The sequence below is a fragment of the Geotrypetes seraphini genome, chromosome 18, assembly GCF_902459505.1.
Source record: "Geotrypetes seraphini chromosome 18, aGeoSer1.1, whole genome shotgun sequence".
NCBI classification, from domain to species: domain Eukaryota; kingdom Metazoa; phylum Chordata; class Amphibia; order Gymnophiona; family Dermophiidae; genus Geotrypetes; species Geotrypetes seraphini.
In genome coordinates, this window is record NC_047101.1 from 7192046 (window position 1) to 7218104 (window position 26059).

Genomic DNA, 26059 nt, shown 5'->3' on the forward strand with positions numbered 1-26059 from the left:
TATAGTCTTGTACTCATCTCATTTTTATAGGTTAAAAAATGATGATCCAGTGACGATCGGGTTGTTGCGAATATTTCGCATTAATCCCTGGAGGCACTCAATAGCCCTCTGAGGATTAAAAAAAAAACCTCTTATTTAATTAATTCTCTATGCTGGATTTGATCAAGACTGTATGGCATAGTATGGGGGGGTATGAGGGGGCAGTCTGCCCTGAGGCACCAGCACCCCTTCTCCCCTCTATGCGTGTACCCCCATATGTTTCTCACTCTCTCTCTCTATCTATCTAGTAAATGAACACACAATAAAAGAGTCACAGGGCAGGTTTTTCTTTGTGGTTCATTTTAACTTGAAACTTGTTTTAGCCCTAAGTACATTGTTGGAACCTTCAAGAGACATGTATGTGGTATATTAATTGGCGAAAAACAGAGTGAAATTGTCCAAATCAGAGTGATGTGTACAAATAAAGTATCCTTCAACTCATCCAATGACTCAATAATTCATCCAACGACTCAATGACTCTACATGTTTCGGCCTCAGGAGTCTATAGGTACATATATAAACATATAAAGGACTACTGGTGTGATCTTTAATTGGCAGCAGAAAGGGTCAAACGGGGAAGTGCCACGAGTTTGACCCCCCCCAGCTCCCAGAAACACAATCCTTTGGTTTCCTATAAAATTGAAATTTCATCAGATCCTCAATAAAATTGTGCAATTCATGGCAATAGTATCTCAAAGGACCAAGCAAAGCCATGGATTGGGATGGGGGAGCGGAGAATGTGGTACAGTGGTTAAAGCTACAGCCTCAGCACCCTGAGGTTGTGGGTTCAAACCCACACTGCTCCTTGTGACCCTGGGCAAGTCACTTAATCCCCCCCCCCATGCCCCAGGTACATTAGATAAATTGTGAGCCCACCGGGACAGACAGGAAAAAATGCTTGAGTACCTGAATAAATTCATGTAAACCGTTCTGAGCTCCCCTGGGAGAATGGTATAGAAAATTGAATAAATAAAAACAACAGACATTTGATTGCGGAGGTTGGGAGAGGGGGTGGAGGGATGGTTGGGTGGGTATGATGGGTTCTACTTGATTGTTTACTTTCTTGTATTTTCGTGTATGGCAATTGAATCTCTCTTCTATTTGCATTGAAAATGAATAAAACACATTTTGGAGAATAAAACAACAGACTTGAGAGCACATAGGAGACAATGACAAAAGCAGGTAGTAAGTCTACAACACAGGACAGGAGGGCCCAGTCATGAACCACATCTTACCTGCAAGGACAGAGGAGCCCGTTCAGACACACGACATATTTTTAGCTGGTTACAATCTAATCTAAGCATTATGAAGCTTCCTCCTGATGGATCAGATGCTGGTGATGTACATCAGAGAGATGACAGCTCATAGCTATTATCCCACAGAGGCCAGTTCACTTTTCTATCCATGAGCCAACGAAAGGAGGAAAAGAATTACACTCCAGATGTTGCAATGCTGGGGGTTTGTATTTGGAGAGTAGTGGTGGCAAGAGGAAACGTCATTACCGTCAGTCTACACTGAAGGTCAAGAGACACAGTCCAGTGCCCGTGACAACTCCAGAGAAATCTTAATGCCGTACGAAGGTTCAGAAGCTGCTCTGTGACCTCTCAGCTCAGTACGACGCTCCTGCACCACCGCTGCCTCCAAACAGAACAGAATAGTCTATTTCAGACTGCCCTTGAAGGCGAAAAGATGAGAGCACCAAAACGTGGCTCTCTGTAATCTCGGCCTCTTGCCAACATGACTCACGAAGTGGCAGAAGTTCAGTCAGTTTCCCTCTGCAAGGATTTGTGCTGCCGTCCTCCTTGCCAGGAATGAATGAAATGGACAAAATTCCTTGCATTGCATCCGAGGCCTGGCTTAGGGTTGCTAGACGTCCGGATTCCCCCAGACATGGCCGGGGGTCCGGATGGGTTTTGAAGCCTCCTCTAAATCGCGTTGGGCAGGAGGAAATCTGCGCATGCACGGATTTCCTCCTGCCCAATGAGAGCGGGGACGGGACTGGGGGCATAATGGGGCAGGGATGGGTGGAACTGTGCGGGCCTGGAGGAGGCAGGTCTATAGTGCAATCTGTTAACCCTAGCCTGGCTGTCCATGATTTGAGTAGACACGACTCTCAAATTCTGTAAACATTTAGCGCTTGCACTTTTTCACTAATACCCCTCCCCCCCACACACACACACACACTTTGGTGAACATGCTTCCTTGGGGAAGGGAAGAGGAAAATGAGCTCTGTACTAAAAGCTACACGTCGGCTCACCAGCATACACATAAAAGATACAACCTGCAAGGTACATGTCTAACCTTCAAAAGGAAAAAAAAAAGAAAAAGAAAGTTCATTGGTGTCCCCTCCCCACCCAAAAAAAGCATTCGATTACATCTTCTGCAGTATCTGCACAAAATACATCACTTAAGACGTGTACATTATTGTACATTCAAAACATTCATTTCAACAGGTTACTGGCAAGTCCTTCACCCTGCATTTCACAGTGGTAAAGAGCAAACATCTTCCATACACTGGTAGCTGTTGTCATGGATACCATGTAAAGCTCGGCAGTGTTGTCTGATGAGGCCTAGAGCTATTGGAACTCCACATAGTTTTGTGGGATTAGCCCCGTCTTCCCATCCATTGTTCCTTCCAACCAGCCAGGCTCCTGAGACGGATGAACTGGTGAGAGAAGGAGAGAGAGAGAGACCTATTAAAAAGTGTTAAATTTTCAAAGAACCTTCAGCTCCTTCAAGGCCACATTCAGGAACGATGCAGAGAAGCTACTTGGTTCCCTTAAATATATTCATAATTATTGATTCCTCTGTATTTTAAAGTTCAGCTCATTTCTTCTCTTCCTATCAACAGTACCTGAACAAAACACAAGAGGAACTATGGAGAGGGGGGAGGAAGGGACAGAGAGACCTAACAGGGTCGCTTCCCCCACTGGAGATCCTGCGCCACACTACAGATCGGAAGAAGGTGGAGAAGCCCTGCAAATGGGAGGAGTGGCCTAGTGGTTAGAACCCCTGCCTCAGCACCCTGAGGTTGTGGGTTCGACCCCCACACTGTTCCTTGTGATCCTGAGCAAGTCACTTAACAAGCTATTGCACCAGGACCAGGGACAGGTTGGAAGAAATACTTAATACATAACCCTCTCCCATAGAATGAAGCAACTGAAGGAAGAGCATCCTCCCTTCCCCCTCCTGTACTAAACCTCTTCTGTCCTATGTAGGGTCATGAAATGGTTAACTGTTGTTTAAAATATTGCTCTGGCCTACATAGCTGAAGAAAGTTTACAATCTATTGACTTCATCTGCTTAAAATGTATGTCCCTGCCTTACCACATTGTAAGCTAAATAGATAAGAGTTTGAGCCATGATGTACCCTGCCCCTCTGTACATTTAACATTTCTAACTGTAAGAGTTAGATAAGTGACCTGCTAGTGTGAGCTTAGGACCAATAATAATTGTAGAAAGTTATAGAAGTAACAAATGAAAATTGTAGTTTTTGCATATATTAGTTTGCGAAAAGGGCATAAAAGTCCATGTATTTCCTGTTTCTGACACTCTAGTAGGCAGGCTGTTAACTGCACTAGAGTCCGGTATACCGTAATAAATCTCTTGTACTTTCTTCACGCCTCTGATTTTGTGTGTCCAAGTGACCTTTCACTATTATATATTGTATTTCGCCTCTCTTTCCCGATCGTTTCTTTAAGTCTTGCTAATGTTCAGTCCTAATAATGTTCCCCTAAAATTTTAAAATTTTGTAAATATGATTTGATGTTAATCGCGTAGACAATTTTTTTCAGGCGGTATATCACATTTTAATAAACTTGGAACATAAGAGTAATGGCATAATGGTTAGAGCTACAGCCTCAGCATCCTGAGGTTGTGGGTTCAAATCCCATGCTGCTCCTTGTGACCCTGGGCAAGTCACTCAATTCTCTACTGCCCCACATACATTAGCTAGGTTGTGAGCCTGCTGGGAAAGATAGGGAAAATGCTTGAGTGCCGGACTGTAAATCACTTAATAGACCTTGTCAAAGTGGTACATGAAATCGCAATCCATGTCCCTCTCATTGCTTATTCGTAGGTTACTCTAGGCAGAATGAGAGATGGGTCCAAGATCAGAGGCTTTTCAGGAACACTATATATCTCCCCTTCCAAAAACTAGATTTAAAATGTAAAGGAAACAATATTTTATTTCTTTTTAATTTGGTAGTTTAAAGCATCAACAGCTCTCCAGATACTCAATGCATGATCACTGAGAAGAAGATATGATATCTGGTGGACAGATAAAAACATTTCCAGGATACCTCTTGAGTCAAAAATGTTATGAAACGGAGGAACAATGTTACAGGCTATTTTCCCTCCCTCCCTCCCTCCCTCCCTCCCTCCCTTTTCCCGTATCACTTTGAATTTTCTGTGAATGAAGATGTTGCATTCCTGGTAATGACATTGTGGTTCCCATGGAAACTACTCCAGTAGAGACCGTGGCAAGCATGGCTGTGCGGCTCGCTCCCACAACCCAGAACGAGAAGCGGAGCGAGGAAGGGTAGCTTTACGGAGGAGGGGGTCAAGGTTATATGTCGCAACATGCAACAAAGATAGAAATGCTTTCACTTTTCATATACAGGTAAACCCCCCTGAGGAAACCGAGGAGAAATAGTGTTTTATGAGGGTTCCTCCGGGGGATTAATAAGAGAGAAGCCTTCCAAAGCTGACAGACAGGAAGGTGATGGTATGAAGATCAATCTGTTTGGGGGGGGCAGCGGACCCCACAAATGGCAGCAAAGAAATTTCTCCTGCATTGGAAGGGAGGGGAGTTGTAGGGATAATGGAGAGTTATTCTCGTTGCAAAATCTCGACATCTGGTTATGCTGGAGGCGGGGTTTGGATAAGATAAAACCAGCTGTCAGATTGAGAGCAAGGTCTTCCGTAGCCTGACCACAGTGGCGTAGTAAGGGGGGGTGAGGGGTGTGGTCTGCCCTGAGCGCCATATTGGTGGGGGGACTGCACCCCTCCTCTCTGCCAGCTCCCACCTCTTCCCATTCCTCTCCTCCCACGTGTGCGACCCCCCCCCCCTTCACTTCCCCCATACCTCCAGGTGAAGTTGTTGTTTGCGGCACCTTCGCGAACCCGTCGGCTCTCCCGCCGATGTCACTTCCAGGTGCCGCGCATATAAAATGACATCAGAGCGAGAGACGAAGGGGTCATGAGGAGCTCGTGGTTGACCGCCGCAAGCAACAACTTTAACTAGAGGTACGGGGGAAGGGAAGGGGGTCCGTATGGTAGGCGGGATTGGGGATGGAGTGGGGGGGAGCGCATGGCAGGTGGGATCGGGGAAGGAGTGGGGGGGCAGAGACAAGGGCGGAGGAGGGGCAACCAACAGCATGGAAAGAACTGTGAAGAAATTAACACCTACCCTGGAAAATGTGTAAAATTTGTGTCTGAACTCTACCCATGCATTCGTGGATTTTATCAAATATCCACGTTTAGCACAACTTCACCTCCGCCCCGCCCAAACTGCTGCCCTGGGAACGCACACATACAGGTCGTGTGCAAGACGACACACTCGTTCCGTGCACTTAGGGCTCCTTTTACGAAGGTGCGCTACCGTTTTTAGCGCGCGCTAGCCGGAAAACTATCGCCTGCTCAAGAGGAGGCGGTAGCGGCTAGCGTGCGCTATTTCGTGCGTTAAGGCCCTAGCGTGCCTTCGTAAAAGGAGCCCTTAATTTTTACAAATGCATGAGGTCAAGCAATTTAAAAAGTGCTTTGCCCTCTGCAAAACAGGGCTTAAATGCCAAAACGGTTTTTCAACAGCTCTCTCTCTTCCAAACAATGAGATCTAGAAGTCCACGCCTAATCTAATCTAAACCTTAAGTTTATATACCGCATCATCTCCACGAATATGAAGCTCGACACGGTTTGCAAGAACTTAAAATATAGGTAGAGAAGGAAAAGGTTTACATGAACTTATATGTAGAAGGGAAGAAAAAAAGGGGGGGGAGGACAGAACTACACTTTGGTGAAAAGCCAAGTTTTCAGTTGCTTGCGGAATAATTGGAGGGAGTCTAGGTTCCACAGCCATTCGCACAACCTGATTCTTAGGCATTGTGTTCCCCAAAATCTTACAAAACAAAACGTGATTGTCTAAATATATAAGCACGTACAGAATAGGTTTCTTTTTGCGTGTTGTGAAGAGCTTCACCTACTCATTTCGACCACTTCCACCTCCACATTTAAACTTCAGCTAACTCCTTACGAGTCGAACACCTGGCCTCTGCTAAAATCTAGAGATCGCTTCTAGATCTGTTAGGCTTTTCTGTAAAACCAACCATGCATTTTTTTATTCATTGCCTTTTCCCCCTGAAGTTAGACATCTTTCCAAAAACAGCAAAAGCACGTTTTGCCAATTAGCACCTCGCATGGATGTCTCCTGAGGCTCTAAAAGGCTGTAGAACTCTCACCCTGTTTAGGCAGACTTCACCCATAATTGATTTCTCCAGATGACTGGCTAAAAGTAACACTATGCTTAAGTCGTCATTTTAACAGCGATGTCCCTGCAGCCAATGGAACAGGATTAGCTAAGACAGTTCCGGCCTCTGGCAAACACAATATCCTTAACCAAATCAAAGAAAATCCCCGCTTCCTTTGCTAACCCCGATGAAGGTTTTGCCATAAAACCGAAACGTCGGTAATTAAAGCGTGGCTTAATCTGGCAAAAATAGGACTAAGAAAATCCCATATAGGGGTCAACTGTAGACGCTCATTGTTGTTCTTTTTGCTATATGTGACCATCAATGAAGTATTTTTTCTGTTTACAGAGGATGGTTTAGGGTTTTCTTAGGGTTACCAGATTTCTATGTAAAAAAAAAATAAATAAATAAAGAGGAACGTGACCACGCCCCATTCCACCCACAGCTCCGCCCTGTTCTGCCCATAGCCCCGCCCCCACACAAACTTCACCTCTTTGGGGCCACGTCTGATGTCACTGCCCTCCCATGTTTCTTTAGCTGGATGACTAATTCCCAGCTCTGGTATATATTTTATATTTATTTAATTATTTATATACCACTTGTATCCCAAATGGTTTACATTCAGGTACTTTATCATATTTCCCTATCGGTCCTAGTGGGCTCAAACTCTATCTATTGTTCTTGGGGTCACAAGGAGCAGTGAGGGATTTGAACCCACAACCTCAGGGTGCTGAGGCCGTAGCTCTAAGCCCTGCGCCACACACTCCAACTACTTTCTAAACAAGAAGGGTACATTCAAAGAGTTCTCTAGTCAATCCTCGTGACAAACCCAGACAGTCAGGTTTTCAGGACACCCACAATGAATATTCATAAGATTTATTTGCATACAATGGAGACAGTGCATGCAAATTTATTTTATGGATATTCATTGTGACTGGCTGGGTGTATCCGAGGACCGGGTCTAATTGAAAAGCTGAATTTTAACGCCACGGTTTAGAAAATGACCCTTCCGAAGATACAAACGCTTCCTCAATGCAAAGTGGCAAAACTAAAGGATTTTTTTTTTTTCAGAAGAATTCTAAAACTGTAAAACTTCCCATAAACCAGAACAGAGCAGCGACACGCTTTCAGGAATTAAACTGCTGGCCTTTCCGAAAACAGTTCCGTAATTGGCAGAACTGGTCAGTGGTTTTCCCATGAGTCACTAACTGATTTCATTCTTAAAAACGAAGTGTGAATTGCACCACGGCAGCCAGTCTGTGCCCAGATACCACAGGCATTCTCACTGCAAACCAATGCAGCAAAAGCGGAAACAGTGATGAGCAAGGGTTATTTCAAGGCCATCTCAAAAACACCCCATAAATGTGGCTCGGCGATCGAGGGAGGAAGGGCTGTGGGGCTCACTGGCTCAGCTGCTGCCTCTGCACCCAGAGCCGGTGAGATCAAATCCCGGTGCTGCTCCTTGTCCTCCAGTATACGTACAGGTCCCCTTTATCTTTTCCTTTTCACCCTCAGTGCTCTTTCTTTGTGGCAGTGCTTCAACTCTGAAATTTAAACTTGCCACAAAGAAGAAAAAAAAAAAAAAAAAAAAAAGAAATCCCTGCAATTTGGCCATTTTGTAATGAAACTATGACAAATCAGGGCAATTATCTATAGATCACCTAAATCTAGGTGCCAGGATGCATATTCTATAATGGCAAGTGTACGCACAGTTGTTATTTAAATTTATTTTTTTTAAACTTTTTTATTCATTTTAAATCAATACATAGTGCAAACATAAGAACTACCAGATAAAATAACATATTGCACTCTTTTCCAATCAAATAATATACAGTTTGTATAACCCACCTCCCACCCACCCTTCCTCCCCCCTCCCCTCCTGGATCTGTATAACACTCTTTCATAAAACAAAGGGAAATAATATTAATATATCAAAACTCGCAATATTTTGTTAATGGGCCCCAAATTTCCTTAAATTCTAAAGCTTTTGGTGGGTTACAAGAAAACATTCATAATTAAAAGAAAAGTACATAATAAACAAAAGAACAAGAACATGTTTCAGATCTTGAGCATTGTTTGAGTTACAACCATCATATCTTTCTAAATTGGTGTTTTATGCACCGAGGTGCTTACTACGATCTTTAAATGATAACAGGGTAGCAGTTCCCCATATATCGAAGGCTCATCTTGCCGCAACTAGAGACTGCATTTTTTAATTTAGTTCCACGGTTGTGGAAGAATCTGCCTTTAGATTTGAAAATGGAAGAATCGTCTATAAATTTTAAAAGACATTTAAAAGCACACTTTTCTCAACTGGCTTTTTTAACTTGAAAAATAAGTTTGGGACTGCAGTTTGTATAATGTTGTGATCTATCTTAATATTTTAAAAAAAATTTTAGGGTATTAATTATTTTAATTTAATGTTGATCAATTGAGGGTTATAATAAGATTAAGTATTTAAAGAAAAAAAATTATTTTCTTTCTTATGTGAATGAAGTTCTTTTCAAAATTGTTTGCATTTATATATTATAAACCACTTTTATCCTTTTTTTGGGCTGTATATGCGGTGTATAAAGTTTTTAATAAACATGAAAGCATTGTTACATTAAGCTATCACCAACATGAACGTTTCGGAATACCACCATTTTCACAAATCTAAAATCAAATCATAAAATAGAACCATAAACAAAATTGTTTTAAGCTCTTTCTTGAACAGATCGAAACTAGACAAGAGTGTGGATCTGAGCTGGCTGCAAATTCCACTATCCTGAACAAGGATTTTCTATAAAACCTCCAGTCGGAACAACCGTTAAGTCTGCAGTTATACAATACAATAAATCAATTTCTAGACCGTATAACCAAATAGTTCTATGTGGGTCACAAAAGAGTAATAAGGATACCGCTGGAATCATCTTCCACAACAGGTAATTGAGGCCAGCAGTGTGCCCGATTTTAAGAAAAGATGGGATTGGCATGTGGGATCTCTTCATGGAGGTAGTTAGGGGGTGGGCCATTAGTGTGGGCAGATTGGATGGGCCGTGGCCCTTTTCTGCCGTCATGTTCTATGTTTCTAATTAATCCAAATGAAGAGATCTAATTGCCTATAAATTTGTTAGAGAGATGGCTCTTCAATTGCCTTCTAAACTGAAGGTAAGAGTGAGACATGGAGCACAAATGCCTAAAATCACTGTCGTGTATGGCAGCTTGGAAAGAGAGTTGTCGCTCGTGAAATTTTTATATTTACATTATATTTTATATTAACTGGTGGAAAGGCAAACAATGCATGAGTTTTTCTCAAGTGTTTCCGAAATGAAAAAAAAAAAAAGAATCGTTGAGGTCTTGTGGGGCCTGACCCGTGACGACGTTATCGTACAAACAACCTAGTTTGAAAACAATGCGCGCGACCACAGGGAGCTAATGTAACTCGCGGTACAATGGAGCAACATGATCGTATTTTCTTTGGTTGTACATAAGTTTAATTGCAGTATTCTGCATAATACGCAGACTTAAGATGTTCTTTTCGAATCCCGCAAGGTAGACTATATTGCAGTAGTCAAGCTGGCTCAGCACCAAAGACTAAATGCTGGGGCGCCAAAGTAGGATCTAACTGAAGTTGAGGTGGGAGTGCCTAGGCCAGTGGTCTCTAATGCATGGCCACTGGTGTAGTAAGGGGAGGGGGCAGGGAGGTGGAGGTCTGCCCCAGATGCCATGTTAGTGGGGGCACCGACATCCCTCCTCCTCTTTGCCCCCCCCGCCTCTTCCTATTCCTCCTCTCCATGCGTGCGCCCGCCTTTCCTTTCCCCATACCTCTAGTGGAAGCTGTTGTTCGAGGCGGTCGACAATATGCTCTCTGCGACCCCGTTGGCTCTCCCGCTGATGTTACTTCCGGGTGCCGCGCATAGGAAGTGTCAGAGGGAGAGCTGACAACTTCAATTAGAGGTATGGCGGAAGAAGGGAAGGGGGGGGTCACGTGCGACAGGCGGGATCAAGGAAGGAGCAGGGGAGCGGTGCGGGGGGGGGGGGGGAGCAGAGACAAAGGTGGGGGAGAGGCGCCACCGCTCCAGGCGCCTCTCACCCCTGCATTCTGATCCTCAAATAGTTGGCTGAAATGATCTTCAAATCCTGCAAATGTGTTAATTTCATTCTCGCACACCTGATATAGCAACGGCAGACAATCTCCTACGTGCGTTATATGCAGGTGTCTCATTTATAGAATTGGCTTCTGTTGATAATCCAAAATAAAGTGAGTTTTTAAAATATATCCTTGAAGTGTTGTAGAATCAATATTAGTATTAATTTTTAATGTTTAATATCCAGTCTCAGAAAGCAGACATGATTGCTAATAGAATCACACAAAATCTTAACATTCCTGGTCAAGGCTCAATGACACAAGAGAAAGAACACAACACTTCAGCTCAGGCGCCCTCTCGGTGCCGTTACTTTTGATAGTAGAAAACCTAGCCTGACTGGCTTCTCCGTAAATCTGTTTTCTCTTTCTTGGGGAGGCTTAGAGGTCATCCAAAAGGCTCTGGGTGCTAGGTGCTAGATGAAAAATCGTGTTTTATTATAGATGATTCTATAATTTCCTTAAATACTCTACACTCTGTGTAATGTTGGCTCCAAAATGGTGGACTTGAGAAAGTTTATTTTCTTGTTTTTTGTTTTTTTTTAATCTAGACTATATCATTCTTTAATGTACAAGAATTTTGCTTGATATAATGAATGAAATACAATAAAGAAAGAAATAAAAAAAATGTACAGCGCTTTATAAGTGATAAGTAGTGGTAGTAAAGGGGTATAAACATATCAAATTCTCCCGGTCCCTGGGCTTCTCTTTTTCTAACTGAAAAAGCACAGGGTAGCATCCCAGAGTTCTCCCGCTGTCCTTAGATTTCAAAGAAAACCTGGCATAGCGATGTGGAATTAGGCAGCTCGTTTTGGAAATGCGGGACTCACCGTTACTGAAGACGGTGCCCGCTGTGAAGGAGAGTTCCGATTCGTGCTCGGCTTTGCAGGCGTACAGGGCCCTCGCCTTCCGGAAAACTGAACTGTGGACACAAGGAAAATAAATTATGCATTCAAGAACATCAGCAACGCATCTGTAGGTACAGCCGCTCTTGTGCGGTAGGAAGGAAGCAACAATTGTGACAGGTAAATATTTCGGACGGCAGGCGGCAGCTCTCAGCCTGCAGAGGGAAAGAGAGCTTTAAACAATGGAAGTGATGCTTATGTTCGCAATGACTGAGGAAGTTCATTTCAGAGTGGCCCTAGAATTCTAAACATGGAGTTTTGAGATGTACTTAGTGAACTATCTCAGAGGGAAGGAGCAATGAATAAGTGTGGTTGATCGCTGGAACAGTCTTCCACTGCAGGTGATTGAGGCCAGCAGCGTGCCTGATTTTAAGGCCAAATGGGATCGACACATGGGATCTATTCACAGGGCAAAGGTAGGGGAGGGAAATTAGGGTGGGCAGACTAGATGGGCCGTGGCCCTTATCTGCCGTCTATTTCTATGTTTCTAGAAAATGTAGGTTCCGCAATAGGGGGAAGAGTGTGATGCAATGGTTAAAGCTACAACCTCAGCACCCTGAAGTTGTGGGTTCAAACCCACGCTGCTCCTTGTGACCCTGGGCAAGTCACTTAATCCACCCCCCCCCCATTGCCTCAGTACATTACATAGATTGGAGCCCACCAGGACAGAGAGGGGAAAATGCTTGAGTATCTGAATAAATTCATATAAACCGTTCTGAGATCCCCTGGGAGAACAATTTAGAAAACTGACTAAAGTGTGAAAAGTTTTAGCCTCTGATAACCAGAGCTGGTATTATGACATCACAATGCCTCATTCCACCAATCAGAGCCAACCTCACCAGTGATGTCACAATGGCTCGATTGTCCTATACTTGGCTCACTTTTGCTACATTTTGATTTCCAGAGTGGCGCAGTGGTTAAAGCTACAGCCTCAGCACCCTGAGGTGGTGGGTTCAAACCCACGCTGCTCCTTGTGACCTTGGGCAAGTCACTTAATCCCCCCATTACCCCAGGTATATTTAGATACATTGTAAGCACACCGAGACAGGGAAAAATGCTTGAATACCTGAATAAGTAAACCATTCTGAGCTCCCTCTGAGAGAACGGTATTGAAGATTGATTGATTAAATAAATATAGAACAGCGAATAGGGCAGATGCACATGCAAACTGCTGTCAATTAACTCCAATTATTGATTGTTAATGTTCTGTTCCCTAATTGGCCTGCGCATGTATTTGACGGCTGTGCAGAGTGTGGGCGAGATTCACCCTTGAATGTGCAGCTTATACAGCACTGCAATTTATGCTGAAGAAATTACACTCCCTGCAGCTGGCACAAGTGCCCACGCCCGAATTAGGGGCGTATATTTTGACCTGTTAGGCTCGAATTCTGTAAAGAAAAGTAGCATCTATTTCCTTTATAGAATGGCTGACTATATACACTGTGAACCAACCCCCCCCCCCCTCCACGCCAACATGGTTTTTTTGGTGCATCTTCCACAGAACTCGGCCGATTCTTATGAAATTCCACGCGTGCTACACCTTAATACTCCTTAATGACCAAGACCCTTAATGCCCCTTTTCAATCCTCCTCCTCCTCCCTTCTGATCTACTCCCCTCCCCCGTCTCCTCTCCCCCCTACTTCTCTCCTTGCTGTTCGCAACTCTATGATCAATTTGATATATAACCACTCGTAACTACTCTCTCCTTGCTGTTCGCAACTCTATGATCAATTTGATATATAACCACTCGTAACTACTCTCTCCTTGCTGTTCGCAACTCTATGATCAATTTGATATATAACCACTCGTAACTACTCTCTCCTTGCTGTTTGCAACTCTATGATCAATTTGATATATAACCACTCGTAACTACTCTCTCCTTGCTGTTCGCAACTCTATGATCAATTTGATATATAACCACTCGTAACTACTCTCTCCTTGCTGTTCGCAACTCTATGATCAATTTGATATATAACCACTCGTAACTACTCTCTCCTTGCTGTTTGCAACGCTATGATCAATTTGATATATAACCACTCGTAACTACTCTCTCCTTGCTGTTTGCAACTCTATGATCAATTTGATATATAACCACTCGTAACTACTCTCTCCTTGCTGTTTGCAACTCTATGATCAATTTGATATGTAACCACTTGTAATCTCTGTCTAACTAATTTGAACCGCCTAGAACTCTTCGGGGTATGGCGGTATACAAAAATAAAGTTATTATTATTATTATTATTATTAATGCCAGCATTGAGCTGGCATTAGTTCTAGCCGCGTAGTGCGGGTTTAGCGTGATGTAAAGTGATGTAAATATTTCCCACTATACCTCGGCACTACCTTGTGAAAAAGCATTATTTCTATGGGATTTGCGCAGAAGCAGATGATCATTTGTAAACAGTTTGCATCTAAATGTTTTTCACTACAGAAGACCAAATTCTGATAAAGAACTTGGTACTGCTAAAAGGTTACACAGCAGTCCAGGGGTGAACCGATCCTAGGAGCCAACTCTATGGGCACCGATGCACGCTAAGCACCCCCCAATACTGAGCAAGCTCCTTCACTGTGTCCAGGAAGGGACAACTTCCGTTGTGTTTGGCGTCCCCCAAACATTTTGAAATGTTGGCGCCTTTGCTTATGTCCATGATCTATCGGACTTGGCTCACATCTTTTTCAATAGTAACTCAAGGTGATTACATTCAGGTACACTATCAGCCTGATTCTCTTTAGTACGCCTAAGAGGCGTACGCCAATCACGTGTCAATCACGCATCGGCGTCCTAAAGAGAATCGCGTCTGCATCGCTGAACAGATGCCTTAAATGTAGGCCAGCATTTTTCAGGCCTACATTTCAGGCATCTGCCTCATGCCTACAGAGACACCTAGGGGAGCTTAAGCATGCCCAAGGCCACTTTCAGGTGAAGCTATGCCCACCTTGGACGTGCTTAAGCGTTCCTACACGTCTCTGTAGGTGCATGACACATGCCTACAATACAGGCATCCTCTCCCTCCCCTTTTTTTTTTTTTTTTAAATGTGCCTCCTGATTGGCTGAGAGACTGCAGTAGGACACCTACCACTGCCTACCATCGGGATGCGTGTTTGCAGAATCAGGCCTTATGTATTCCCATGTTCCAGAGGGCTTATGATTTTATAACTTGGCGCCTCAAGTTACATACCTTGATGCTGTGCATTGAGCACCAATGCTATAACTTGGCCCTAAGATTCATTTTAGCATAAGGCGGTATCAATGTGTCAACTAATTTTTTTTTGTATGCAGGAGGATCCATTGACTCAGAGGAAAACTTTCATCTTTCATAACCCCAACTGATCCATAAAACAGGAAACTGAGATAAGCAATCCCCTACTTCTATACACCCAATTTGAAAGAATGATTTAATTGCCAAACGAGTCATGCACTGGCAATAAATCCTCACACCCAAAATTGGGTGTAGATCCCAGTTCGAAATGCTATTCTATACAGGCCGCCCAACTCTTTTTTTTTTTTTTTATAGAATTTTCAAATATACATATTCAAGATTAACTTGTACAGAAAGCAAGATTCAAGAAAATAAAGAAAAATCATTCCAACAATCTTATAATATCATTAAAAAAAAACAATTCATAACTTAAATCCTGCTCAAGTCCTCATAATAGGATCCAAGATTATAAATAGGCGGATTAAAAGAAATCACATAAATTTGTTTTCTTTGAGCCCTCACAACTGTCAACATTTTTGTCTCTGTCGAAGCTAGAGAATGCTCATGAAGATGAATGCCCTTGGCGCCCAACTCTTTAGAATCGTATTTAGCACTAATTTTTAGCAGCGCTGATTTGTTTCAGTGCCATATAAAGAATTTAGTCCTAAACCTCCCTAGTCTGCAGATTTGGGAGTCACGGTTTTATCACCTGATGAACAAAGTTTGCTGGTAGATTCATTGGTAAGTTAGTCGCTATGATCGAGGCATCTAATGAGGGAGTCGCATTACACAGACAAATGGAAAGCAATTGTGAAGATGTAGAGGGGAGTTAAAGCCACAGAACAGACCTGGTGGGGGAAGAGTCGCTGGATGTTGAGGAGGTGGGTACAGGGCTCGATGGTGCAGAGAACATTGGCCATGAAGGTGAGAGAGGTGACGTTGGACTGAAACTCAGGGGACTGCAAGACAAAACAAAAACACATCAAACTTGCAGAAATTGACAATGACCACTGAAACAAGAACAGGTGACTCAAGAATGGTACGGCAAGCTGTATTAAGCAGGGAACGCTTTGGGACTTCACAAAATGATTGAAAGGCCAAACTTGAATTTCACCTGGCGCACGCTGGTTTTCCAGATAATTTTCTTACCCATCAGCTGTAGAATCTGCCCATGATTCATTCTTGGGTCAGAGAAACCAATTTGGTGTGCTACCTTGTTTCATTCTCATCTATTGTACATTTTTGCACATTATGGCTTTATATCCCAATTTTAGCCCAATTCATGTTTAACTCTGAGCATTAAAATCCCCTCACCTACCTATAAGTCAACAGCCTTTTGAAGACATTTTTGTCAGACTGTAAATTGACTGGAGCTTTCAGAATGTCCTTTGGCTCCAGCATTATCATCTGAAATTCCTTTTGCATGGAGCTCCTCTGGAATTTACCTGCCTTCAGTCTTTGATCTCTTTGCTGAGACTGTACAACAGCTACTGATAAGCTTCATCCATGTACGCAACTTTCCATTAGGCATTGGGAAGGTGCTATCAGTTAACTTCACATCGGTTGTCCCATGGTGATGGCTATCAGAAGCCATATAAAAAGTTTCTACATATCCTTGTACAATCGGGTCACTTACCATAATAACATAGTAGTATAGAAACATGATGGCAGATAAAGGCCAAATGGCCCATCCAATCTGCTCATCCACAGTAACCATTACCTCTTCCTCTAAGAGATCCCAAGTGCCTATCCCAGGCCCTCTTGAATTCAGACACAGTCTCTGTCTCCACCACCACTTCCAGGAGACTGTTCCACGCATCTACCACCCTTTCTTTAAAAAAGTATTTTCTTAGATTACTCCTGAGCCTATCGCCTCTTATCTTTATCCTATGCCCTCTCATTCCAGAGCTTCCTTTCAAGTGAAAGAGACTCAACTCTTGCGCCTTTCCTCCAAAGTATACATATTGAAATTTTTAAGTCTGTCCCCATACGCCTTATGAGGAAGACCACACACCATTTTAGTAGCCTTCCTCTGGACCGATTCCATCCTTTTTATATCTTTTTGAAGGTGCAGCCTCTAAAATTCCACATTATTCTAAATGAGGTCTCACCAAAGTCTTATACAGTGGCATCAATACCTCCTTTCTCCTACTGGCCATACCTCTCCCTATGCACCCTAGCATTCTTCTAGCTTTTGCCGTCACCTTTTCAACCTGTTTGGCCACCAAAGGATGACAGTGTATCAGGTCTGCCCAACAGCCACATTCATATCAGTTCATGATTAACCCAAAAATGAATGTGATATAAAATACTTATACTTAATTTTGACCTTTCTTTTGCCATTTTCAGGACATAGACCATTGAAGTGCAGCCGGCACTATCCTTATGTCCCAACTACTGGAGATGGTGTTGAAGCTCACTCCAACCCATGATTCTTGTTACTCAAACACAATTGACAATCCTATATCCTCTTTGTAAACCAAGATTAGCCCTTAAGAGATGGTAATGGGAGCAACATCCTCACAAAGGTTTCAGAAACTTACAAATGTTTCTTAGGTCAATGGTTTCAGGACCACGAAAAAAGCAAACGGAATTTAAATGTAATGTAGGCTTCAAAAACCAAGAAAGGATATTAGAGAACGCATCAGTGCAAAGCATAATGGGATTCCTGCCAAAAGCCGATAGAAGGCCTATTACTCATAGTCCAAAGCTAAACGCAATTGGTCTATATCTGTCAAACATATGAATGATTACTAGGCATAAGTGAAACCCCTATTGGGATTCGAGGCAATAACAAATCTACCCTGATACAGCTGGTTTGCAGGAGATGTAAATGGATGATACACAAATTAACAGGCAGGGTCGTTAGTTCTGCAGTGTTTGCTCTGAATTTTTCCAGCATCTGTTGTAACATTTTTTTTTTATTTTTTATTTACATTTTTGCATCATTTTCCTTCCACACAAAGAGAAACGATCGGGAAATTTCTGGTGGTCTGCAGCATTTTCCTTCTATTCAAAATCGGGGTTTCAAGTTCACTTAAACCCAGAGAAGAAAATTGTTTCGAACGAGGTTAGGAACCACCTTCCCCAAAATTGTTTCTCTACAAAAATAAAATGAAAGAAAAAATGGCGGGCAGTGGTTTTCCAAAGCCCAAGCTGTACCCCCTAGATCCCATGGATGCCTCAGATAGGCTGAGAGCCTGCAGGAAGGTGGAGATCATTTTGGATGGAAGGGGGTCTTTGGGAAGGGGTTATGATGAGGGGCACTGACAAGAAGGGAAACCCTGACATTAGATTGGCTGGCTCCTTTCAGATATAGCTCGGGAGTATTGTGTTATGGCTTAGCAGTCCAATACACCAGAGCAGTATGAATATTGGTCATTTGCAAGCTTTGTCATTCATAAACAACAGGAGCGACTAGCCCACAAGATAATCACTGCCGCAGTAAAACAAGGTGAAGTAAAACCTAAATTGTACCACATCTTAAAATATATCTCCGGAATCAATTTAATGCATACCAACGTTTTTATGGTGTTTATGAACTGAATGTGAATTAAAGAATCTACAACCCCTATCAAAATATAATAATGCACACGTAGAAAGGCTTGAATAAGGACCAAAAGGGAGGATAACCTCAGGAAGTGTTTCTTCAAGTTCAAGTTTATTAAAATTTGATATCCTGCTTTATCATTTTTCAAAGCGGTGTTACAAAATTAAAATATTACATGAAAAACATTGAATGGGGAAAGAGAACGCAGCCAAGCACAAAAACCCCCCAAAACAAATCATACTTAACTAACATCGATTAACTGGGACACGAGGTAAAGGGGAGAACGACAATATTTGTAAAGGAAAGAACAGAAAAGGAAAAAAAAACGAGGGGAACACAAAAGAGTAGGCCCAAAAGGCATCTAGTTTGCTTTTAAATCCTAGAACGGTGGATTCCGCAATAACCTCCTCTGGGAGAGCATTCCAGGTGTCCACCACTCGTTGCGTGAAGCAGAACTTCCCGATATTTGTCCTGAACTTTGGATGGAGATTGTTCAAAACCTCATCACCATCAGCCTACGTTCAATGATAAAAACCGGAGTACTCTTCAATATCTCACACTCGGCTCCACTGCAGTCCAATTTATGAATTCGTTTACATAATAATAAAGTAAAACACCTAACCATGGGGGTTAAACAATGCTATCGAGTGGCAGGCTTTCTTCTAAAGTGGATAATAGCCATAGAGCACCACTCTTTCCCGCCACTTTAGCACCTTCCGTGTACCTCTTGAAATGCAGCACCTTCCACCCGCTGCTTGCGCCCACCTCAGCAAACTTCCACCATCACATCCTGGTCCTGCAGCCAGGAAGTGATGTCAGAAGGGAGCTGACACCAGCACGAGCAGCAAACGGCTCAAGTCGGCGAACATTTAAAGAGGTATGTGGAGGGTGAAGAGGAGGAGAGGCGCCCAGGGCGGTTTCCCCTCTCCCCTTCCATTACTATGCCACTCCCAGTGCAGCCACTACCAGGAGGAAGCACCATTTTCAACTCTGCTTTATGACAGAGGCCTTCCCTAGACCCCCCCTCCCCATCCGCCTTCTCTTCTTGCCTTGCCTTCAATTATTTTTTTTATTTTTTTTAACGCTCGCTCTCCCCCTTCCCCCAGCTCACATGATGCCAGCGCTTAACTTTTCTCTCTACAGATCACCAAAAGAATTATTCTCCAAGGGTATAAAGAAAAGAAAAAAAAAGGTTATCCTTGCTCATGTGGCTCCAAGGGCAGCAAGAAAATAAAGCTCTTAAAATGATTTTCTAGGAAACGCCAGTCGAACACAACAATGGTTTTTGATGCACTCTCTGCCCTGTACAGCGTGTTCTGTTTCATCAAAACCTGGATAAGCAAAACAAGCAGCTCTATTATCTAATTCTTTTTTGGTTCCTATAGGATGAAACTAAAGCTTCTAGCTGTCTGCCACCGTCAGAAAACTAGCCCTAGCCTCAGCTACTCAGAACGCAGTGACTAACAAAGCAAACTCACGGCTTCCACTCCTGACGAATCCAGCTTTCATTCAGAATACGCCAAGGCCACCTACTCTAGAAAACATCTCTCTCTGATGCCTCTTCCTTGCTAAAATAAAAAAAAAAAGGTGGACCAGTGATTGTTTACAGCCACTATGCACTCCTCTGGTCCGTAAATGTCACAAATATGCCGGGTTTACAAGCGAGCCAAGCTGCGCAAAGTAATTTGGTTCTTGGATCACACATAAGCAGACAGAACTACAGGTGGAGGTTGGCCAGGGAGATGTAAGATTTCGTAGCTGTGCAACCCTGGTGAATAGACCGAGATTCATTCTAGCAATTCAGTCCCTTGCCCAATGACTTTGGACAAGTCGAATAGTAGGATACTGCTTCCGTTCAATGTCTACAATACGACAATCATGCAGAAAGTCATCAGGAATAAACTTAAGTGACATTCAGTTTCATGCAGTATGAAAAGAAGATAAACATGACTTCAGATAGGTCTTTTTGGTGAAAATAGGATGCTCCACTAGCCCCTCCATACAACCACATCTCTCGGGTGGTCTCCCCCTCATTCTACTACCTATGACAACTACGAAAAATAAGGAATTATTGCTCTGAATCCGACTTCACCCAACTTCTATATGCCTTTGGCCTGTCCCACATGGACTACTGCAACGTGCTGTTTAACGGCCTCAGTACAAAGAAAAAACAGTGTCTCCAACTTGTACAAAATCCAGTAGACTCCTGAAGAATCTAAGCGCCTACGACCCTGTCTCTCAGGCTCTCGCATCTGTTCACTGGCTACCCATAGCTCAACGCTGCATCTTTAAAAGTTTGATACTAGCATACAAATTCTTACACAACGTATCAACTACATACCAACTAAACTACCTCAATAAGTGCCAAACAGGCCACTCCGCTCCCAGGAAAAAATATGCCTCCACACACCTCCTGGTCATGCCCTCTTTCTACAAAACGCCTGAAGACTATCCTACCCCCAATTTTTACCAAGCTACTGGGATCAACTATCCCAATAAGTCAGATCCATCGAAGGACTCCTGAACTTTAGGAAAGCAATAAAAACCTACCTCTTCACCTAATTCCTTGTCCATTGCTAGATGAGGAAGAAAAGCTGTAAATTACTCTTAAGTACAATCAAGAAGACATGTATATTGGAACTAGATCCTCTGTATAGAGCAAATTCAAATGAACATGTTGCTTGTAAATACATTAACTGTAACCTGTCATGACTATATTCTACGAATGTTAACCTGTACTGAGCTGGTTGGGGAGAACAGGATCGAAAATGAAATAAATAAATAAACTGAGTGGAATTTTAACATTTATTAAGCCAAAGATTATTTCAGGCCAAGGAACAACCGCCAAGCTCCACAAAGCTTATTCATCAGTGAGCCAACCATAGAGGTGGTAAACTAAGGCCAAGAAAGGGAGGAAAGATGGCCTCCCACTACACCAGGGGTCTCAAAGTCCCTCCTTGAGGGCCGCAATCCAGTCGGGTTTTCAGGATTTCCCCAATGAATATGCATGAGATCTATGTGCATGCACTGCTTTCAATGCATATTCATGGGGGAAATCCTGAAAACCCGACTGGATTGCGGCCCTCAAGGAGGGACTTTGAGACCCCTGGGTTAGAGCTACAGCCTCAGCACCCTGGGTAGGTCAATCCTCCACTGCCTCAGGTACATTAGATAGTCCAGGGGTGTCAAAATCCCTCCTCAAGGGCTGCAATCCAGACGGGTTTTCAAGATTTCCCGAATGACTATGCATGAGATCCATTTGCATGCACTGCTTTCATTGTATGCTAATAGAGCTCATGCATATTCATTGGGGAAATCCTGAAAACCCGACTGGATTGCGGCCCTCGAGGAGGGACTTTGAGATCCCTTCACTACACCTATGACCGACAGAGTGTGGAGTTGCTGTTCAGACACGTTCCACCTGGACTGGAGGGGGCACGAAGGAGGAGTGCAGGGAAATTAAATATGCTGTAATATACCATGACAAACCCCAATACGATTAATGGCAGATCATCATCACATCACAAATAAACTAAGACGAGCAACAAGATACCGAGTTCTGCCATCAGTTTTAAACTGCGAACGATGCCTAACTGAAGTTCTTAGGAGTTCAAGGTTGACTTCAAGTCCTTAGTTGCCCAGTTCTATTAACCGATGTGTAGGTGCTCTGCTTACAGTAAAAAGCTCAAAGGGGATCCTATTACACATATACTCCCTCAGTCAATGCTCAACTGGCAGCATTACAGCTCTCGTTAAGTTATAACCCTAATAAATCAGACTGATTTCTTTTCAAGTGACGCACAGGCTCTAAGTAATGGTCACAGCAGCAGACTGTGATCCAGGGAAGCCAGGGTTCAATCCCGTTTCTTCCGTCAATGCTCCATTTGATTTTGGGCAGGTTGTCTAACACAGTGGTTCCCAACCCTGTCCTGGAGGAACACCAGGCCAATTGGGTTTTCAGGCTAGCCCTAATGAATATGCATGAAGCAAATTTGCATGCCTATCACTTCCATCATATGCAAATCTCTCTCATGCATATTCATTAGGGCTAGCCTGAAAACCCGATTGGCCTGGTGTTCCTCCAGGACAGGGTTGGGAATCACTGGTCTAACACTCCTTGGCCCCAGCTGCAAGCTTAGAGCTAGATTTCCAAACGTGTATTAAAGAGAATGATCAATAAATAGGCTTCATCGATAGCAATGCAACGTGCAATAAAATGAAAGGTTATAAATATGGACTAATGCGTGTCACGGTGTTAACACACACGTACCGATAAGCCTACCCAGAATCACTGGCGACGACCCTCAAACACTGCATAACGCCCCACTGGCAAGAACCTTTCCTGGGAGGCACAAACGCGAACATTAACCCAGAAAATATTCATAACATTAAGGGCTCCTTTTAAAACGCTGCGTTAGCGGTTTTAGCGCACGCAGCATTTTAGCGTGCGCTATACCCACGCTATGCGGCTAGAACTATTTAGCGCACGCAAGCGTTTAGCGTGTGCGATTCCGTGCGTTAAAGCCCTAACGCAGCTTAGTAAAAGGAGCCCTAAGAAAACAGACGAATTCGGCATTGCTTCACCAAAGAAAACTTTCAGATCTTGGTTCAGTCACTGGTATTATCCCAACTAGATTACTGCGATGTCCTTAATGTAGGATGCAAAAAATATATACGGAAAAATCTACAAACCATTTTCTCAGCAACCAACTATGATGAAGTGACACCCCTGTACCTCGAACTACACTGGCTCCCCCTTGAGGCAAAGTGTATTTTTTTTTTTTAATCTTTATTCATTTTTAAAACTTATAATAAGTGTGACAGCAAATAATAACTTTTTTTTTTTTATTGCTTTTAAATTTTTTCCAAGAAACCTCTTGTACAGAATATTGAAAATAAGACAGATAAAACAGTTTAAACGACAAAATCTCAATTAGGCAATACCATTCTTAATCAATACTATTAATCCCATAATTTGGATCCATAAATTCCAATGAGTGCTATTAAAATTAAATCATATTATTAACAAGATAAGCAAAACATCTGACTGGGGTAGTAGGAGTCTTCCTAAATACTTTACACTATTGCTCTTGCTTCAAGGCGTTTCATAGAGAGGAACCCTGTTAATTGAGAAGGGTCAAAAAATACATATGTATTGGATCTATATTTAACAATACATTTACAAGGATATCGTAATAAAAAAAGAAATAATAACATTTTAACTTAAATATAACACTTAATATTCTCCAATAATCCACTTTAAAACTTATCTCCCCCTCTCCCTCCCATAACAATTTTTAACTCACATAAAAGCATACAATAAATTCCCTTAACATTCCTTATAATTATATAAAAACCAAAATCTACCCTTCCCCCCTCCCCCAACCTTGGACATAATCAATTAAAGAGAAAAAAGGTTTTTACTCATTATAATAATTTGTTAAAGGCTCCCAAACATTTACTTTTATATCTAAATTGTATTTCATCCCGAGTTTTCCTCTTGTTTCTTTTTTTTATCAATGTATGTCTATCTTAATTTATTATGTATTAGTAGCTACGAAACTTGTTGTTTATATTTGTAACTTTAATCATTATTATGTATCAGTAACTATGATACATTTCTTTTAAATTTGTCTCCCCTTATTTTATTCTTTTGTAATTTTATTACTTTGTACATCGCTTAGAATTCGGAATAAGCGATTAATCAAATGTTATAATAAACTTGATAAACTTGATCCAGAAAATTTTTTTAAAACCCCTGTTGCGTAGCTCTTACCCTTTCCATTTTATATATATGACACAGAGAATTCCACCAGAAACTATAGTTTAGTCTATTCCAAGTCTTCCAGTTATTCGTAATTTGTTGTATGGCAACCCCTGTCATAATAAGTAAAAGCTTATTGTTATTTGAAAATATTTGGCTCTTAGCCCCCCTCATTGACATGCCAGTATCATACGACCATGCCACCAGATTTTCTAATAAACAATTTATTTGACCCCAAATTGATTTCCAAAATGCCAAAATGAATGGACAATAGAATAATAAATGATCTAAAGTCCCTGCTTTGAGATGCCAACATCTATTGCACTACGTACACTGATCTTTCTAATCTTCCATAGAGAAACACCAGGCTACCAGGCAAGATGGACCATTTGGTCTTTACCTGCCATCGTGTTTCTACGTTTCTATTTATTTATTTATTTTTAATCATTTTTTAATGGTGCTTTCAATCAGTGCCAGTTTTAAGTTAATTAAAAAAATTAAGTTAAGTGCCTACATAGGCTAGGTTCCCCAATCTAGGTGCCTAACTATAAGCGACTTTTACAGATTCAGGGCCAAAATGGCCCCCGCAAGGGGTTGAATTAGCACCAGTTTGCAGTCTGTGAGCAGTTCAGCCACTGTTCAGGGCATCAGCAAATTTAATTTCAAACACGATAACCAAGTCCTTAAAAAGGGAACGCTGTTACCAGCTATAATATTCCCAATGAGATACGCTTTTATGAGCTCACTTATTCCAACGTACTCCATAAAAGTGAGCTATGCACAAGGAGGTGGCCAGTTAAGAGCGCTGAGCTGAATTCAAATCGGGCTTACCATGAAGTAATCTCAAGCAAGTAGCAAGCGGACAATGCAAAGCTTAGAAATCTCAACTCTAGAAAAAGGTGAATCCTGGAACAGCTCAGCATGGAAAAAGCCGTGTGTAGAAACAGGCACAATCTCTATCTAACTCTACAGTCCTTTTGCCTTGACACAAGAACGGGTCAGACCAATGGTCCATCAAGCCCAGTAACTCGATCTCACGGTGGCCAATCCAGGTCACTAGTACCTGGACAAAACCCAAAAAGTAGCAGCATTCCATACGAAATCCCAAGGAATAGCAAGATTCCAAATCCCAAAAAGAGTAACAAGATTTCGGAACACCAAAGAGCAGCAACATTCCATGCTGCCGATCCAGGGCAAGCAGAGGCTTCCCCCCATGTCTTAATAACAGACTATGAACTTTTCCTCCATAGCTATCCCCCTTTTACCACAACCTCTGTATAACCAAGGAACCCCGTGTTAAGAAAAATTATTGAGGTCAAGCATCTGTTAAAATATCTTAACAGTATGCAGCTTGTGGATTCTGAACCCTTAACATACCAAGGAAAAACAGTTTGAGGGAAGTGAGACCAGACTGTGGGCTTTGTCTCAACTCTGCGACAGAGAAAGGTGGTTCCATAACAGGAAGTGTGCTAATGGCTTAGGGACTGAGCAGAGCTTCCCATGTATGGCGGGATCCCACATTTGGGGGGTCGTGACCTAGGTGGACTCTCCTTAGAAACATCACTGTTCTGCACCTCTGGAGGGGTCATACAATTTTATTTGTCCACAGTCAGGGGGTCATGTCCAGAAAATATTGAAAAATTCATGATTAATTTAAAAATGATATTGAAAAATTCAAGATTAATTTAAAAACGTTCCTTTTTAAAGACGCCTTTGATTAATAACTTATAATCTGGATCACTATAATTCAATAATTAAAAAAAAAAAAAAAAATTCCTACCTTATGTTTTTCCCCAACCTTCTTTTTATTATATTTTGTAGTTCTTATCCCCTTTTCCCTTTACTCATGTTTTGTTAAATATGTATTTAGGGTTTTTTTTATTTTTTTTCTCTCTTTTAAAATTAATTTTTAAGGTTATGAATAATTAATGTTTTAATTTCTATTTTTATATTGTAATATTAACTATTTCTATTTATATATATGTATGTTCATCGCTTTGAAAAAAAGACA

At 42.1% G+C, this 26059-nt stretch overlaps 1 protein-coding gene across 6 annotated transcripts in view; it reads right to left on the reverse strand.

The window, feature by feature from the left end:
• Nucleotides 1–893: 893 nt before the first annotated feature.
• Nucleotides 894–26059, reverse strand: part of ARHGAP26 (Rho GTPase activating protein 26) — a 247681-nt gene continuing 222515 nt past the window's right edge. For 2 of the 6 annotated variants that reach the window (XM_033927264.1, XM_033927265.1), the window contains 3 exons: nucleotides 15583–15693; nucleotides 11460–11551; nucleotides 894–2704 (listed from right to left, as the gene is read on the reverse strand). In XM_033927264.1, coding sequence (XP_033783155.1) covers nucleotides 2616–2704; nucleotides 11460–11551; nucleotides 15583–15693 — 292 coding nt within the window. In that variant the 3' untranslated portion in view covers nucleotides 894–2615. Of the gene's footprint in view, nucleotides 2705–11459; nucleotides 11552–15582; nucleotides 15694–18686; nucleotides 18800–23291; nucleotides 23405–26059 lie in introns of those variants that run through there. The other 4 variants (XM_033927266.1, XM_033927267.1, XM_033927270.1 and 1 more) reach the window with 3 other exon arrangements.